The sequence below is a fragment of the Tripterygium wilfordii genome, chromosome 8 (genome assembly GCF_013401445.1).
Source record: "Tripterygium wilfordii isolate XIE 37 chromosome 8, ASM1340144v1, whole genome shotgun sequence".
Lineage (NCBI taxonomy): Eukaryota > Viridiplantae > Streptophyta > Magnoliopsida > Celastrales > Celastraceae > Tripterygium > Tripterygium wilfordii.
This window is the reverse complement of record NC_052239.1, coordinates 3,649,985-3,666,697: the sequence shown is the minus strand read 5'-3', so window position 1 is coordinate 3,666,697 and position 16,713 is coordinate 3,649,985. Positions and strand designations below refer to the sequence as shown.

Here is a 16,713-nt window from a genome sequence, read left to right as displayed (position 1 = left end):
ATTATTTACGGTTCAACCCACAGTTAAAACTATTTGACTAACTGGTAACAGACATTTTATTTACGAGACGGTAAATTTGGTCATAAAAAGGAGGCTCTATTTAATCTCCCAATCCCTAAACGGAATCTCTCCTTCACTTGCAGCACTCAGCACAATCAACCTGTCTCCCCCAACACATTCTCTCTGTGTTTCAAAAATTCCTTTTGGACGAACGAGTTTGATCAGTCACTGTAAGTATCCTTTAATTTCTACATGGATTTTTATTAGCTGGGGGTGGTATTTTCTTTCCTTCTCTCTGTTGCTGTGAGATTTTAGGCAAGAAGAGACCGTATCAGTGGAAATTGGTTTTGTCAGACATATTTTGATTTGCGCTGTTTATTCTAGGTGGGTTTCCTTGACTCTCTACTTACTGTTGAAACTTGGATATAGAAAGCAAAAAGGTATGTTTAATCATCTGGTCCTTGTAGGTTTTTGGGTTGTTTCATGGGTTTTCTTTTGTTCTTAGTAGCTTTCTGTGGAAATTTTGAAGGAAAATAGAAACTTCATTTCATTTGTCTTTCTGTTGCTCCTTTCAGCTTTTATGTTCTCTCCTTTCAGCCCAAAAGATCGTTCTTTTTCACATTATGTGTTTAGAAGCTGAGGAAGCGCAGAAATTATCATTCTCCTTTGGTTTTTGTTTAATTTCAAACAGTTTAATTGGCATTGTAGTTAGTTATGTTTTAGGGGAAAATTAGGATTATGTTGTAAGTTTGGTTTTTACCTTTCCATCTCTTTTGGTCAAGTGGATGCTATATGTTCTTTTGAGATCTTATTTTTAGCTTCTAAGTTGTTTTAGTTTCAGACTGCCTATTCCCTAATTGCTTTTATTCTGGTCACATATCTTTCAATTTTGCTCAATACATGTTATTATGTTTCCATTTTGCAGGACATTCATACTTGCTGGTAACACCAGGGAAAGTAGCTGTTGATTATAAAATAATTTGGGATAGGAAACAACATGCCCTGGTTTAGTAGATTGGTTGACGTATTTCGCCAAATTGTGCAGCTGAACCTCTATTGCAGGGTTATCCTGTAACTTTCTTCTTTCTCCAAGTCTTAATCTTCATTTGTTTTTTTCTTTTTTTTTTTTGCCCTTTTCTTGGCTATCCATGGGATCCACTCACTCTCGCATCCTTTGTTGTGAGATATGTAGGATTAGCTAGAGCTGGAAAAACTAATTTGACTCTCCATTTGCTAGAAGTTAGTACCCATCTTTCTTCATCCTATTCTTCTCAGGGAAAAATATTAATCTTTCTGCAAACCTCTTACTATCCAATACTAATCACTTCGTCATCCTATCTCAAGCTTGGTTCCTTTCCTTGGCTTCTTCACTTGGTAGTTTCTTTGTGTCTCTGACCTGGATTTAGATTCAATATTGAAGGGACAAAAGTAGTTATGGTGTGCCAAGCAGCGAGCCAAACAAGATTCCGGGCATTAAAACATGAGAATAGAATTGCTGGTAAACCGACAATTATAGTTAGAATTATCGCATGCTATCAACCTTTGCAGGATTGCCAGGTTAGTGGAAATGCCATTTCACATATTCTTTTTTATGTTGTTCAATCGTTGATTTCTGCACATGCATTAAGAGTATTTTTTTTAAAAAAAATTATGCGCTTGGATCATAATTTCCTCTGGATTTGTAACAATGGTGGATGTAATTCATAAATATTGATATTTGTGTGACTTGTTTGCAGGCTGAATACTTCCGCCATCTGCTTAAACCTGTCACGTAGTTTAGTTCTGCATCTGTGTTATAGTTTTGAAGTGGAATTCCTAGTTTTTCCATTTTTTCTTATTCCTGAAACAAGCAGCAAGTTGTTTAGCCCAGCAGATCAAAGCACAATCGAATTTGGTACGGTGACATGTAATGATCTTTTTAGCTTACATGATGTTAGTGCATTTCCATTTTTTGTGGAGTATTTATTTATTTATTTTTACATTTACAGGTGATTTTGTGGTTGAATGGTTAAGGTTAACAAAATTTGGCATTACCCACAAAATTCTGCTTTGCAGTTGCCTGATTTAAACTGCATGACCTCCCCTTTTGAGCCCAGGCAACGAGAATGCATTCTTGCACATACAAACCTTGGTGCTTGTATGTTTTCTACAAACAAGGAATTGCCAGGGGCTGCAGTCCCAGTTTTTTCTTCTCTGATGACAGAACAAGCAAATGAAGCACATGGTTTGCTTCATTGTTTTCCTCCTAGCTTCCAGACTCTGCCCTCTGCAAATGTCTATCTCAAAGAAAACCAATCAATGTTTTCTTCTGATCTGGGCAAAAAGGCTCCACTAAATGGCATCTCTGGATCCCCCCAGAAGAAATTTCTTGTTTTTGATCAGTCTGCAAGTGGTACAAGGTTGATTTATAGCTCTGTTTACCCACCTGCCCATGATCTAACGTCAGTAGTTGCAAAACTTGCTTCAGGGTATAAATCACAGTATGAAGCAGAGGCAGTTAAGTTGAATGAAAACCATCCAGTGAATACAGTTTTACATGGAACTTCTTGTGAGAATCATGAAAGTGAAGGAAATGAGATGCATGAAGACACAGAAGAAATTAATGCATTGCTTTATTCAGATGATACTGATAATTATGATGATATTGATTACGATGATGATGAAGTAACAAGTACTGGTCACTCTCCAACTGCAATTGAGGATAAACATGAGAAGCGAAGTAGAGCTGAGGAGATAGTGGAGGAAGTTGGTAGCACTGATGGTTCAAACAAAAGGCAGAAACTGGTTGATGGTTGGTACAAGAGATCATCACTAATGGATACCGCTAGTTCAGTAAAAGATGAAGGGTCTTACGTGTATGACAATGATACGGTATCTTGCCATGCTATAGGCCAAAATCAAGGTGCAGAAATGGTTTCCATTTTGGGAAACAAACCATCTAGAAAGGATAAGATTCTCTCAACCATGAAAATTCTTGAGATCATAATTCCTGGTGCGAAGGGCAATGACCCATCTTTGGTACTTGACAAAGCAATAGAGTATTTGAAGTCCTTGAAGCTTAAAGCCAAAACCCTAGGAATGAACGATTGAGTTTCACTCCCGCTTTGCATGGCAGTATGTCAGTTAAAGGGTGGGAATGGAGAATGAAAAGGTGGCAGCCAAAGCAAGAATTCTTTGCTTGAATAATTGATGAGTTTGAAAGCACTAAGCTGGCTTTTGTCATTTAGGCTTGCTTATCAATTTTCTTTTCTTTTTGCCGTTAAGAGCTGCACATAAAGTGCCAGGAAGTGAAAGGAAAATATGGGTTTTGTTTGTTGACCAGAAATGATCATCTTTTTTACTTTTCGTGGAATTAAAGATGATAAAGATTTGAGGAAGACACAAAGTAATTGAAGGCATGAGGAGGGTATGTTAGTGGTAAGCTGTGCTGGAAATGAGGGGCCTCTTTCCCCTGGAAGTGTTGAGAACCTCCATGGATTTAGTGCATGCGCGTTAGGTAACCAGGTCCCACCTTCCACTCTCTCTCTCTCTCTCTTCTTCTACTTGTTGATATTATTTTTTGTCCTTTCTTTATCCTCACTCAAATCATGCTGGTATCAATATCTCTAAAGTGTGGAGAAAGTTTATGGGGTTGTACAGTGTTTACATGATTGAGTGTCTGGGTCCACCCTTTGATCCAATCAAGCGCAAGAGAAGCTGGCTTGCCTTCACACCCATGCTTCCATTGGATTTGTGGTACTTGTCCTGTATGCTGTGGCATGTGAATCTAGTCCTCCTTCAGTTACAAGTTACTTGCAAGTGTTTATGTGGATTATGAAGTGCTGGTACTACTGCTATGCTTGTTTTTCTGTAGCAATAAAAAAGAGAGTGATTATGGTGGTGGTGCAGTAATAAATAGTGTTTGGCCTCTCCTTTTTGTTGTTTGTTGTGTTGTACTCTCCTGAAGCCTTGTATGAGTCTCTTAATAATATAAAAAGTTTGCCATATCCTTTCTTTTTCCTGTTCATTTTGTTTTGTCATTTGTGCGATTCTGAGGACATTGTGGGGCTGACTATACATATATGTTGTCTGATTATAGTACCTTTTTTTTTTGATAAGCAAGCTGATTATAGTACCTTACCTTACCTTAAATAAGATGCAGGGATTGAATGGCTTATATGATACATGATGGAATGGTTAAAACGTTTGGTTGTCATTTTCCTTCACCGCTGTATTGTGGGTCTTCTTGTTCTGTTTCACAGAACCATGACTGTAAGGTGTCATTCATGAATGTAGTAATAGTAGTACTGTAGGGCGCACAAGCTGACGGAGGGAGACATGTTATGTGACTTGGTTCATTGTTCCAGCTGTTGCATGTGAATGTTGTTTGGTCCCTGTGGCTCCTACCATTTGACTTCCTCCAGTAGCAAGGTGATACTTATATCGCGTTATTAAGGTTCTCTCTTTTTTAAGCAACTTGATAAGTACGTAAAACACCATTCACGTTTATTGGGCTGGATCAGGGGAGAGTATGGTCCTATATGAAGTTGGGATTTGTTTTCTTCCATGGATGATAATTAGTAGAATGAATTGGGTCCGTTTGTGAGTGTGTTTTGTTTTGACCACCTTTGGTTTGGTGAGGTGAGACGAGTTTCAAAATTGTGGTGAGATGAGTTGCAAATTTGTAATGACAGAAAATATTTGTTGCGTTAATAAAATTATTGTGATGAAGTGGGGTAAAATTTGATATTTTCATTGATGCCAATTATTTTTTGATGAATTAATTTTTGTAAAATATAAATGAAATAATAAAATTGATCAAGGGAAAATATGAAAAAAAAAGGAAGAAAGAAAGTGTTTTGACGACTGAAGACATGGTCAATCGCATTGTGTCATTAGTGGAAGTAGAGCTTCCTGCAGCTTAAGCCTCGAACTCATTGTGGTGTGGTGTTATTGTTATGCACCAATGGACCAAACACTTTTTGTCCGAATGCGATGTGTTCAAGCCAAAATCGAGAGCACGTGCAATCCATTGTCAAACCCACCCAATAACTGGTATCAGATATGCCTAATTGATACAAGATCACCAACACAAAACACATATAAGATCAGTGGAACATGAAACCCTATTGAACAGGGTGACTAAGACTTTACCATGCATAGCATGAGCTTTATTAGGTAGCTGCCTTGCCCACCCTAACTTGATCCATAAATTGCTGGGGTGCCTAATTATTCACCTCTGGATGTGGCAATTCATAGGCTGAGTTCGGCTTGCTTTGTTCTTTTCACTGTGAAAACTAAACTAAAGTACTCATAAGCAGCAATGACATTTAGGGAAGGAAACTGTTGCAGATAAATATTCTGTGCTTGGTCTGACTTCTCAAGTCCTTGTCTGTTTCAGCTTATCAAACAATATGAATGGCACCCCACCTTGATCTTTTTCTCCACACACAGTATAAGAGTTGATTCTGGTGAACTGCTAAAAGCATTTGCTCTATAATTTTGGCAATGGTTCTCTTGTGCATAAAGTTCAGCTTGTCAGAAGACACTTCTTCTGGTAGTTGTATTTAAGGTAGAAACCTTGAACCAAAGAAGCTTTCTTTGTCCAAAACACACTGTCGATTCGTGTACATAGAGCTAGCTGATTCATGTTTCCATCTATAAATTCTATCATCACAGTCTGCAGAATTTTGCAATTAGTCCTAGTTTCATCATGGAAAAACAAAGTAGACATGCAATACACTAAAAAAATTCTCAAATGACATAAATACATATTTAAGTGAAATTTTTCTTTAAGTTTAGTTTTTTCTAAGGAGCTTTATGGAAAGAAAAAGAAAGGAGACAGAGAATCTGCGCCTCCAAAAAGACAAGGTGCCAAGAAAACACAACTTTGAAAACACAGAATTCAAATGTGAAGGTAGTAATCTCGCAGCAAACACTAATTCTTTGACTCCTACAGACTATTAGGATATTGAATTCCTCCATCTTCTTGGTGTCTTTCTAGTCTGCTCTGCTGCAGTAGGAAGCTGATTTCCACTGTCATTGTTATCCAATGCTGTCATTTTAGTAAGCTTGCTTAATTTCTTCCACCCAGTTGTCCATGCTGATGTGTGTTTCGGCTTTGCCATCTTATCAAACTGTCTCTGCAAATTATCCATGTCATTTTGAAGCTCGAGGTACTTAGTCTTAACAGTCTCAAGTTCAAACTTCAGTGTGTTGATGTCCTTCTTTGCAGATGCCCACCCTTCCTGGAATGATTGTGGTGTCCCTTCAAGTAAGGTTTTCCGGTTCAATACCAGAGGCTGATACTGGGAGTCGCCAGTGTCTTTGAGGGTATTGTTTGCTAATGCATTGCTTATCTTTACCTGCTCGGAAAATAGTACTTGAACCACTACTCTTAGTGGAAGCCTTTCATTTTGTGCAGCATGCATACAAGCATCAATAGAGAGTTTCTGGCAGTCCATCACTCGACAAAGGCGCTTCCTTTCGTGCTCAGAGAGTGTCGGATGTGCCTGTTCATTCATTGTTTAGGTAAGACTTTGAAGTATTAATCATAAGATGCATATATCAATTTAACATACAGTTGTACTGGTAACATGCACTTATATATGCAGAGTTTCTCAGGTGAATCCGGAAATAAAAGAAATACCTTGAGATATGAATCAATTGCTCGATAAAGTCCATCGTCGCAGGTCCTTGCAGATTCAGGCAAAGCTTCTGCCAGCACCTGAAACTTTGTCAAGGATAGGTTTCTATCTCTGGCCACCTCTGTAAGGTAGCTGTCAACAAGCCTTGCAACTCTCATTTTGGCATTTGGACCACTGCCCCTCTGAGTCCCTTCATACATATGTTTATCAGAAAACGATTGTCTGCTCGGACTTGAACTCTCGGTCTGTTCTTGAATCAGAAAATGCTCTAGAAGTCTCTGAACAAGATCCACATCATACATAGTCTCAGTTTTATTATAAGAAGGAATGAGAAGGTCTGCCAATGTGGCCTGTTCAAATTGCATCCCCACTCTTTTCTCCAATTCAGTGACCAAGGCAGGTGCTACTTTCAACATGTTTGCCATTCTCAAAAGCCGAAGCAAGAAGCTGCACGAGACACTATCCTTCTGTGGTGGGATAATGCTGATAAGGCTTTCGATGATCATTCGTTGATCCTTGGCCTGAACAGATGAGATATCTTCTTTTGTTCCGGAAACAATCATATGGAGTCCCCCTTTCCAACCACTATTACTACTGATGTTACTGTTGCTGCTGATGCTTCCTTCCTCAAAAGATACTGGACTATCTTTGATCAAACCCGGAAGCCATTTCGTGGCGTAATGTGTTATTGAAGCACCAATCAATTCAAATCTCATACCCTTTACTTTGATTGCAGTGATGACCCTAACAAAGTGATCAATCCTAAGTATTGAAACATCTTCAAACCACCAATCAGGAGGAACTGGTTGACTTCTACTCGGGCTCGAGTCCTTCATGTCATTCCATTTAGGGCTAGAAGTTCTTGAACTTCTTCCAGTGTATGCCCACCTTATTCCTTTTGGATTAGCACAAGCTTTCCAAGCAATGGACTCACTACATCTACGGACAATTTGAAGGTTTTCCGCCCATGGAGAGAGCTTCTCGCAGCTTTTCAACACGAGTATGGAGTCTCTCCATGATGACAAAACAACATAACTGAGGAATGCTTCAGTTTTAAATATCAGATTGCCTTCTTCAAGGTCCTCAGTCATTTCTAAGTACTCTGCAGCACATCTAAGGCCAGATATATTGGTTGCTGTTAGATCAACAGCAATTCCATAGCAGAACTTAGCTGCTAACTCAAATGCCTCTGGCCCTCCCGGGAGATCATCTAAGACTAATTTGTTCAAGTTGAATTCTCGCGTTTCATATATCAGTCTATTCATCTTCCCGCTCCGCGAAAGCAGGGGATGCTTCAACAAATACATACATACATATAACACATGAATTAAGGGATAATTGATTCAATTCATGCCCTATTTGTCTCTTATTGAATCATAAATGGAGAAAAATTAAGGACGTAAGTATAGGTACCTTGTGCAAGTGAAAATTGACTTCTCCAATATGTACTAGAAAGTCACTTGGAATATCAGTTGCAACATGCCTGTATTAGGAGCAAATATGGTCTAAATACTATGATCAACAACAACTAGGATTTCATTTACAAGTATGAATTGGTAGTTAAGACATACCAGTCATGGCCTCTCAGCTCAAACCCATCAGTCTTGACACCAGATTTTGTAGAGCTAAGTACTCCATTGTCGTAATCTCGCCCTCCGACAGATTCAGTCTCGGAATCCCACATGACTGCAACAAGAAATCCCAGAAAAGTTGGGGGAGAATTTTCTCGGGAAAAGTGGCAGAGAAAATGAATGAATGAGCAGCAGCAGCTGCTGCAGCAGAACAAAGAAAGCAGGAGAAGCAGTGAATGAGTGAGAGGAAGAGTTTAATGAGCAAGAAAAGGAAGAATCTCACATGGGGTGCTTGGAATTATCTTCAAATTGTCGGGTTTTTTTTTGTGGATTTTCAAGGGACTCGTACAGGCTGTGAAGTAATGGGGCTATACGTCTTGGATTTAGCACTGTTTTTGGACATTTTTGAGCTTGCAAAAGCCTCTCTTTTTTTGATTATATTGCATATTTTTGTTTTCTTGCAGATTCAGTTCTTGTCTATTCAATATGGAATGGAAACTTTACTTGTACTTTTTATTTTGCTTTCATTTTATCTTTTCCATGCCTAGAGTTTTAAATAAGCCATTTAAATAATTATGGTAAAAGGTTTCACTTTTATCCAAAATATTTTAAAAATTTTCACATTTAGGGCAAAAGTGAAACCTCTCCCATAATTGTAAGATATAAATGAAACTTTTTAGATATTTCCCATAATTGGGGGATATATACTAAAACTCTTCATAATTGTGAGAAAAAAAAAATGAAACTTTTGAAACATTTGGAACATGAATGAAACTTCACCCATAACTGTGGAACATCAGGTGCACTTTAGCCCAAAAACATTCCTCTGGTGGGTGTTGACAGAAGAGAGAGAGAATTTAAAGTGATTTGCACAAGTATCTACTTGAGGGTTACAATTAGGCATGGACCATATGGCTTTTAATGAATGTCTCCTTCACATTTCCATCATTTTTTATAGTACGTTGAAAAAAATTGAATATCATTTATCTCTTTATATATATTATGTAAGAGTCTGTGATTCCGCACTAGTAACACTTTGTTTGCTTCGAATCAACCTTTGGACCACACGATTTTTGTTTTCCTACTGCCAGCACCAACCTAGACTAGTTTTAGCCTGGAAAATTCGCTTTTTAATGGTTGAGAAGTTTGGCTTATTATATTCTACACTTCACTTTTTCCCCTGGGTGATGTGGGATTTAGAGCACTAAGCCCCTCATCACTTGATAGTTTGCCTAGGACCGCAAAACTCGATACTATAGAGGTTTTTGGTCCCACCCACTTGAGTCAGATACTACAGTCTCCCCCTTAAGGGTTCACGTCTGCATGAGTTCCACGCCTTGATTCCTAGATACCATCTATAATAGTTCGTCCCTCTACACTAATAACACTTTATTCACTTTGGATCAACCCATTCTAACCCGCACGTCTTTTGTCTTCCTAGGCCTAACAACAGCCCATGCTAGTTTGAGCTCAGGAAAAGCGCTTGCTACTAATTAGGAAGTTCGGCATATTATACTATACAATTTACTTCTTCCCTTAGGTGATATGACATTTAGTAAGTCCTCCCGCCACTCGATAGCTCACCCAACACCACTAAGCTTGACAATGTAAAGGCTTGTAGCCTTGCCCACTCGAATCGAGTACTACAATATCAGTAACAACCCATCCCTTAGCACTCGTAACACTTTGTCTTCTTTGGATCAGTCTATGCTATCTAGCACAACTTTGTTTTCCTAGGCACAACACTAACCCATACTACTTTGAGTTCAGGAAAAGCGCTTGTTACTAGTTAGGAAGTTTGACCCATTATATTCTGCACTTCACTTCTTTCCCCAGGCGATGTATGATTTAGATTACTAAGCCCCCTTGCTACTCGATAACTTAACTCATCCGGCACCACCAAACTTGACACTACAGAAGTTTGGCCCCACCCACTCGAGGAGGGTACTATAGTCTCCTCCTTTAAGGGCTCACGTCTTCGTGAGTCCCACACCTTGATCCCTGGGGCCTCGTCTCCAATACCATTTATAATAGTGATAAGTAAAGATACACTATTAATTTGAGGCTGGAATGTAAAGAGAGTTAATGCAATGATGTACTTCAAATGGTTTTGATAACAGATTCATTCAGTCAATCCCAAAATAAGGGATTAAGAAATAAACTGATGGATTGATTGATTAATTTGTAGCCATGCCTGCTAAACTTTGGTAGGTTTAACAGATTAGTGGTAATTAATCATGTCAGCAATGAACTAAAAGCGTGTCTTTGTACCAATAATTAACATCTACTACATGTGTATAACTTTCCACACATTACTTTTTCCTTGATAAATGGCATATATGAGTTACATGTGAGTATCCCATGTAAGCATGGGCGGAAACCAACATTGGATATTGGGAACGAAATTTTGTGCGGGATCCCGGGAAAGAGCCCCATAATTTTTTTTGGTTATATATATATATTACTTGTTAACATTGAGATAAGATTACAAATCATACGTATAAATTTGATAAAATAATTACAATTGTTTTTTTCGAGTTCTCATGTTTTAAAAATATTGCATAATAACTTTATTGAGAATTGATCAAACACTTCTTTCTAAATGTATATAACTAAACAATCATTGAGTCATTCATTTCCCTTTTGATTTCGTAATCACTGTTTCACAATCTTCTTCGTGATTGAATTTTTTTTCTACCTTATCAAATGATCAACAGTGATGCTCTTATATAAAGTTATAGGAATGCGTTTTGTGTCCTAGTGTGGGGCCCAAACCTGCAGGCCCCATAGCTAGACACAAATTTCAATGTCCTGATTTAGTTAAAAAAATCAATACGGGCGTCGTAGGTGAGAATTATACATCAAATGACTATCATGTTGTGATTAATCTTTTATTGAGTTAAGGGAGAAATGTATCATCATTAGTTTGGTTATTCATCTTTTGTGCTTATTTATTCAGTTGGACTAGTAGCTTATTAATATATTGACCTAGACCTAGATTATGTAACTAATCTTTTATTGGGTTAACGGTAGATATGTATTGAGTGACCTACTATAATTTTTAATCTTTATCAAAAAAAAATTACTATTAACATTTTTATGGGGGGCAACTTCCCCTTTGATAGGCATGGCTCCGCCCATGCATGTAAGCCATGACAATCTTTGTTTGGATTGAAAACTGAAGAGTATAGTAGAGGTAATGGAGGGAGAGTTAAGTGAGAGATGTTATGAGATGGAGACTACCTTGACTCACCCTCACTTGTATAGGAGGGAGAGTTAAATGTGAGTCACAAAAATACCCTTACTAAATTGGAATGAGTGAAAAAAATTTATGAATGATTTTAAAAATAATAAACAAATGGTAAAAATGTATTTTTCGTCCTTCAACTATAGGCATGGTTTCATTTTCGTCATTTTCCTTTTTTTTTGTCCCATTTTCGTGTCCCAACTTTTCTCTCACCTCATAAATCCCCAAGTAGAGAAAATCTAGAGTTGGAGAGTAAGTGAGGGGGAACTCCACCCGCCTTTCCCCACTTAACTATCTCTCCTGTTATCCAATCAAGGTGGAGTTACTCCTCTTTCCTTAACCCTACTCACATAACTCTCTAAAACATCAATTCAAGCAAGACGTTAACTCTCTAAAACATCAATCCAAACAAGGTGATGGAGTGAGTAAGGATGAATTTTTCAGATTAGGGAATTAGTCATATATATCCCACGCGTGTATACATACATATATATATATATATATATATATATATCAAAACTTACCTCCTCGTCGAATATTTACACTACATAAAAGTTAGAGAGCTATGTGGTTTTATTTTTCTGTCCGGGATTATAACTATGCTTAATTAGCAACAAAGTGTTTAGGATTTTTGAGAAGCTTTTAGGGTTGGGATAAGTTAGGAAACTTGAAAGAAAGTGAATCACTCGTTTGGGAAGGAGATAAGTTGAGAGGTGGTTAGATGGTCTTTCCAAGCATACATGGGTAAAAAAAAATTGGCATGTCAATATTGGAATTTCAGATGAGATTTCACTGTTGATCATCTTATATCATGGGGTAGATCTTGTAGGTGAAGGGTCACAATATCTAATGATTCTTAGAAAATGATTAGATTATTGTCCTGTGCACAGTGTATCACCATTTATTTGGAATGGCTAGAATGCTAGCAGGAAAGGTGTCCTTTTGTAGGTCTAGTTTTGCCTATTCTCTTTGGCACTCCAAAGAAAAGAAAAAAGTACGCAACTTTTTACTGTTCAAGTATTGCAACTTACAAGATGTGATCTTCTAATTTGACTACATGTCTTTCTTTTTCCGGATACTAGACCCCCCACCTTAATTTCTCCACTTGGCCATCCTAGATCCCACCTTGTGTTTTTTTTACTATACGTAAATCTCCAAGTATTTGCTTTGGAGTTTTTTTTTTTTACCCATTTAACATTCTTGATATAATTAAATACCCATATAACACTCGTTCCAAATTTATTATCAGAATAACACTTCATGAAAGACAAACAAACCCAATCGGCTCTGAGGAAAAAACAACATAAGCACTAAAGACAAACAAACCCACAACATGAAAAGCTCCAAACATCAAAACCACAACATGAAAGACCTCAAACAACGAGCGGAGTAGCTGAAGCCGCCCTTGCAAATAAGAACTGGGACCAACCAGTCAAGAAAGAACAGCAGAGGTACACCAACCCAAACAAACCAAGCTGTGAAGATATGACTGTCTCATTTTACACAAGTCATAATTACATTATTTCGATTGATAATTACATAGTATATGCCATTGATTACATTGTTTAGGATGGTAATTACATAGTATCTGGCCCCCAATCTACAAACCGATTCTCAAATTTTCAAAATCAAATTAGGACAGAGCAAAATATGCAACTAATTAATAAAATTAGAAAAAGTGATTTGTTGCATGTTTCTCCCTCTTCAAAAACAAGGTCTTCACCATTCTCAGTGATAATACTAAACAAATTAAAATTTTTTGAAATTTGATGGGAAGTAGACTCTTCACTCTCTTCCCTTACTTTAAAATGTCTCACCTTTATAAAATCTTTGAGACCACCATCAACCTCCACTAGTGCTTCTCGATAGCTTCCTCATCACCATCTAACAGTAGTGTCGTCGTCTTCCTCATCACCGAATCTACGACGTCGTCTATAGAAGACGAAGAGAGAGAAGGGTTGCAGATGGAGAGTGGTTGGAGAAAGAGAGAGGTTGTAGATAAAAAGTGATTGGAGAGAGAGAGGGGTTGCAAATGGAGAGCGATTGGAGAGAAAGAGGGGGTTATAGATAAATAGTAGATTTATGAAAGAAAAAATTTTGGATTTCAAAATATTATTTAGTTTTGAAACTATTATGTCATTGTTCTATGTGTCATGCCACCTGTATTTATGGACCCTCCTCACTTAATTAACTCTCTACAACATCAATGTAAACAAGGTGATCGAGTGAGTTAGGATGAATTTTTCAGATTAGGGAATTCATCATATCCCGAGCTTATATATATATATATTTCAAAACTTACCTCCTCGGCTAATATTTACACAAAATAAAAGATAGAGCTATGTGGTTTTATTTTTTTGTCCGGGATTATAACTTTGCTTAATTAGCAACAAAGTGTTTAGGATTTTTGAGAAGTGTTTGGTTAAGTAGGGTTGGGATGAATTATTAGGAAACTTGAAAGAAAGAGAATCACTCGTTTTGGAAAAGGAGATAAGTTGAGAGGTGGTTGGATGGTCTTGCCAAGCATACATGGCTAAAAAAAATTGGCATGTCAATATTGAAATTTCATATCAGATTTCAGTGTTGATCATCTTATATCATGGGGTTGGTCTTGTAGGTGAAGGGTCATAATATCTAATGATTCTTAGAAAATGATTAGATTATTGATTTTTTTTCCATTGTATCATCCGTACAACACTTATTTCCCACTTTAGCATCCGGTTGAGAATAATTCTCAATCTACCATCCCGAGCCTATGTGGCACTGACACAATTATTTTGTAAATTTTTTTAAATCTGCAAATAAATGTTAGAGACAGACTTGACATATATGTCAGCTTTTAAATGAACTTGGACAAAAGCTTCTAACGAGTGGATGCACGTGAATGAAAAGGCTAATTAAAAAAAATACTTGGGCTCCGATGTTTTTTCCAGTACCAGACCGGTCGACCTGATCAACTTATTATGACCCAGTTATTGTTCCAGATCCTAATTTGCGAAGAAGTAAGAAATGTCGGCCTCAATCCACTCGCATTCACAATGAGATGGATGCTAGGGATGGTGCTCGCAGACCCCATCGTTATGGTCTTTGTCACACTATATGACACACTAGGAGGTCTTGCCCTAATAGGAATTAGTGAATGTTTGTTCTGTCCTAATTATTAATATAATAAATTATCTCAATTGTTGTATTTCGTTATGGTTTGTAATATAGTTAATGGGTTTTGTTGCTTTGATTTTTTTTTAATTAAAATGTTCATGCTCATTTTACAATCCATGTAGACGCGTAGGTTCATCACGTTGAGATTTCACATTGTTTGTGCATGCTCATTTCCCTTTATTTAATTTCCCTTTATTTAATTAGTTTTTTCATTCACGTGCATGGTCAGATATTTTCATTTTTTTAATTAGCCTTTTCATTCACGTGCATCCACTCATCAGAATCTTTTGTCCAAGTTCATTTAAAAGTTGATATATATGTCAAGTTTGTCTATAACATTTATTTGTAGATTTAAAAAATTTTACAAAATAATTGTGTCAGTGCCACATAGGCTCATGATGGTAAATTGAGAATTATTCTCAACCGGATGCCAGAGTGAGAAAAAAGTATTGCACGGATGATACATTGGAAAAAAAATCTAGATTATTGTCCTGTGCACAGTGTTTCACCATTTATTTGGAATGGCTAGAATGCTAGCAGGAAAGGTGTCCTTTTGTAAGTCTAGTTTTGCCTATTCTCTTTGGCACTCCAAAGAAAGGGGAAAGAAAAAAAAGTACACAACTTTTTACTGTTCAAGTATTACAAGATGTCAAGATGTGATCTTCAAATTGACTATACATGTCTTTCTTCTGCCGGATACTAGACCCCCCACCTTAATTTCTCTACTTGCCATCCTTGATCCCTCCTTGTTTGTAATCTCAACCATTTATTACATCTCATGGTCCTCCGAGTGACACCTTGCACCATTTATTACTCTTTACACTCGCGCCATCATCTCCAGCAAAAAGCTAAGAGCATCCACAATGGGCTAGTAACAATCTAACACTTCAAATACTTCGTATTTTATGCACACTCCATTATCTCAAGTGTTGTGCTACAATGGATAGTATTGCAATAGTTCATTCTCTCTCTTTTCCGGGTGACACAAGTTAATTGGATGAGTAGGTCCCGTAACCTGCATTATTCATCAACTAGAGAGTACTCCATAAATCAAGTGTGGGTTAAATTTTTACATGTTTTGGAGTGTCAAATATTACCCATTGTGAGTATCTAGCATTCCATTTATGGAGAAAATATCATTTCAAGCTCTACAAAACCATTCCATTGTGGATGCTCTAACACCATCTCCATTTCTCTTTTTCCTCACGGAAAAAAAAGGATTTTTCTAGATGAACATCCATAAAGTAGGAAGAAATAGAAGTAGGAGGTGAGATAAAAATTTGGCCCAAACCATTTGATGTAGGGGCTCTTAAGTGTTGAGGTGTCAGACATTATCTTATAAACCCCGTGGCAATACGAGACTTTTAATCTTAACAACATTATAAGTAGAAATAGAATTTATGAACATTAGCTATAAGCACAAGAAAAATCTAGATAGTAATGAGTATGGTTCACTGTGTGACTTTAAGGGGAGGGGGACAATGGGACCCTTGATAATTCTGTTGAGTCTTCTGGTACGGCAAGTAGTTAGATTGTAGAGAATAGGAGGTAGTTTGATTGGTCAGGTTGACTGTCCAGGACCTTGAGGTCCAGGGTTCTATTCTCATCAGGGAGGGTTGGGATATGGGTAGTTTCCATCCGCTGTGATGACCTTCATGCCCCTCGGGAATAGGCCTTTCAAAAAAAAAAAAAAGTAGTTAGATTGTAATTAAATTGGAGAAGTATTATTGGTATAAATCAAATTAATTAATGAGGTTTTATAATTTCCAATTATCTTAATACTTTTGATTTATTGCATGTTGGTGACTCCAAAGGTCAGGGTAATTGGAAAAAGGGAGTTGAGAATCATAGGTGATATTATCCCACACAACAACAATAATAATAACCAACGAGAGGGGGCTCGGTTGGTAATCGATTGGATTACGCATATGTGTGTCCAATATTCGATTCCAATTGCAAACATATTTTTTACGGTATTTAAAAAAAATAACAATAATAATAATAATAATAACAACAATAATAATAAAAGAGGATTGGAGTATTGTTGTGATTCAAGTGGTATGTAGTAGGCTACCACTAGATCAATCTCAATTGGACTTGGTCAAGAACT

At 37.2% G+C, this 16,713-nt stretch overlaps 2 protein-coding genes across 5 annotated transcripts; one reads left to right on the top strand and one right to left on the bottom strand.

The window, feature by feature from the left end:
• Window positions 1-80: 80 nt before the first annotated feature.
• LOC120004042 (transcription factor SAC51-like) lies at window positions 81-3,986 on the top strand. Of its 3 annotated transcripts, none has more exons than XM_038853262.1 (5): window positions 81-230; window positions 926-1,071; window positions 1,421-1,557; window positions 1,737-1,894; window positions 1,989-3,986. In XM_038853262.1, exon 5 carries the CDS (start codon window positions 2,005-2,007, stop codon window positions 3,088-3,090), a length of 1,086 nt encoding a protein of 361 aa, XP_038709190.1. In that variant the 5' UTR covers window positions 81-230; window positions 926-1,071; window positions 1,421-1,557; window positions 1,737-1,894; window positions 1,989-2,004; the 3' UTR covers window positions 3,091-3,986. The 3 variants fall into 3 exon arrangements, with proteins under 3 accessions (XP_038709190.1, XP_038709188.1, XP_038709189.1); XM_038853261.1 differs by adding an exon at window positions 385-440 and having other exon boundaries at window positions 145-230; window positions 926-1,557; XM_038853260.1 differs by having other exon boundaries at window positions 926-1,557.
• A 1,744-nt stretch (window positions 3,987-5,730) lies between these two features.
• LOC120003290 (root phototropism protein 3-like) lies at window positions 5,731-8,626 on the bottom strand. Of its 2 annotated transcripts, XM_038852215.1 has the most exons (5): window positions 8,481-8,626; window positions 8,198-8,312; window positions 8,040-8,109; window positions 6,629-7,918; window positions 5,731-6,491 (listed from the first exon to the last, which is right to left on the bottom strand). In XM_038852215.1, exons 2-5 carry the CDS (start codon window positions 8,308-8,310, stop codon window positions 5,943-5,945), a joined length of 2,022 nt encoding a protein of 673 aa, XP_038708143.1. In that variant the 5' UTR covers window positions 8,311-8,312; window positions 8,481-8,626; the 3' UTR covers window positions 5,731-5,942. The 2 variants fall into 2 exon arrangements, with proteins under 2 accessions (XP_038708143.1, XP_038708142.1); XM_038852214.1 differs by having other exon boundaries at window positions 8,198-8,625.
• Window positions 8,627-16,713: the final 8,087 nt, after the last annotated feature.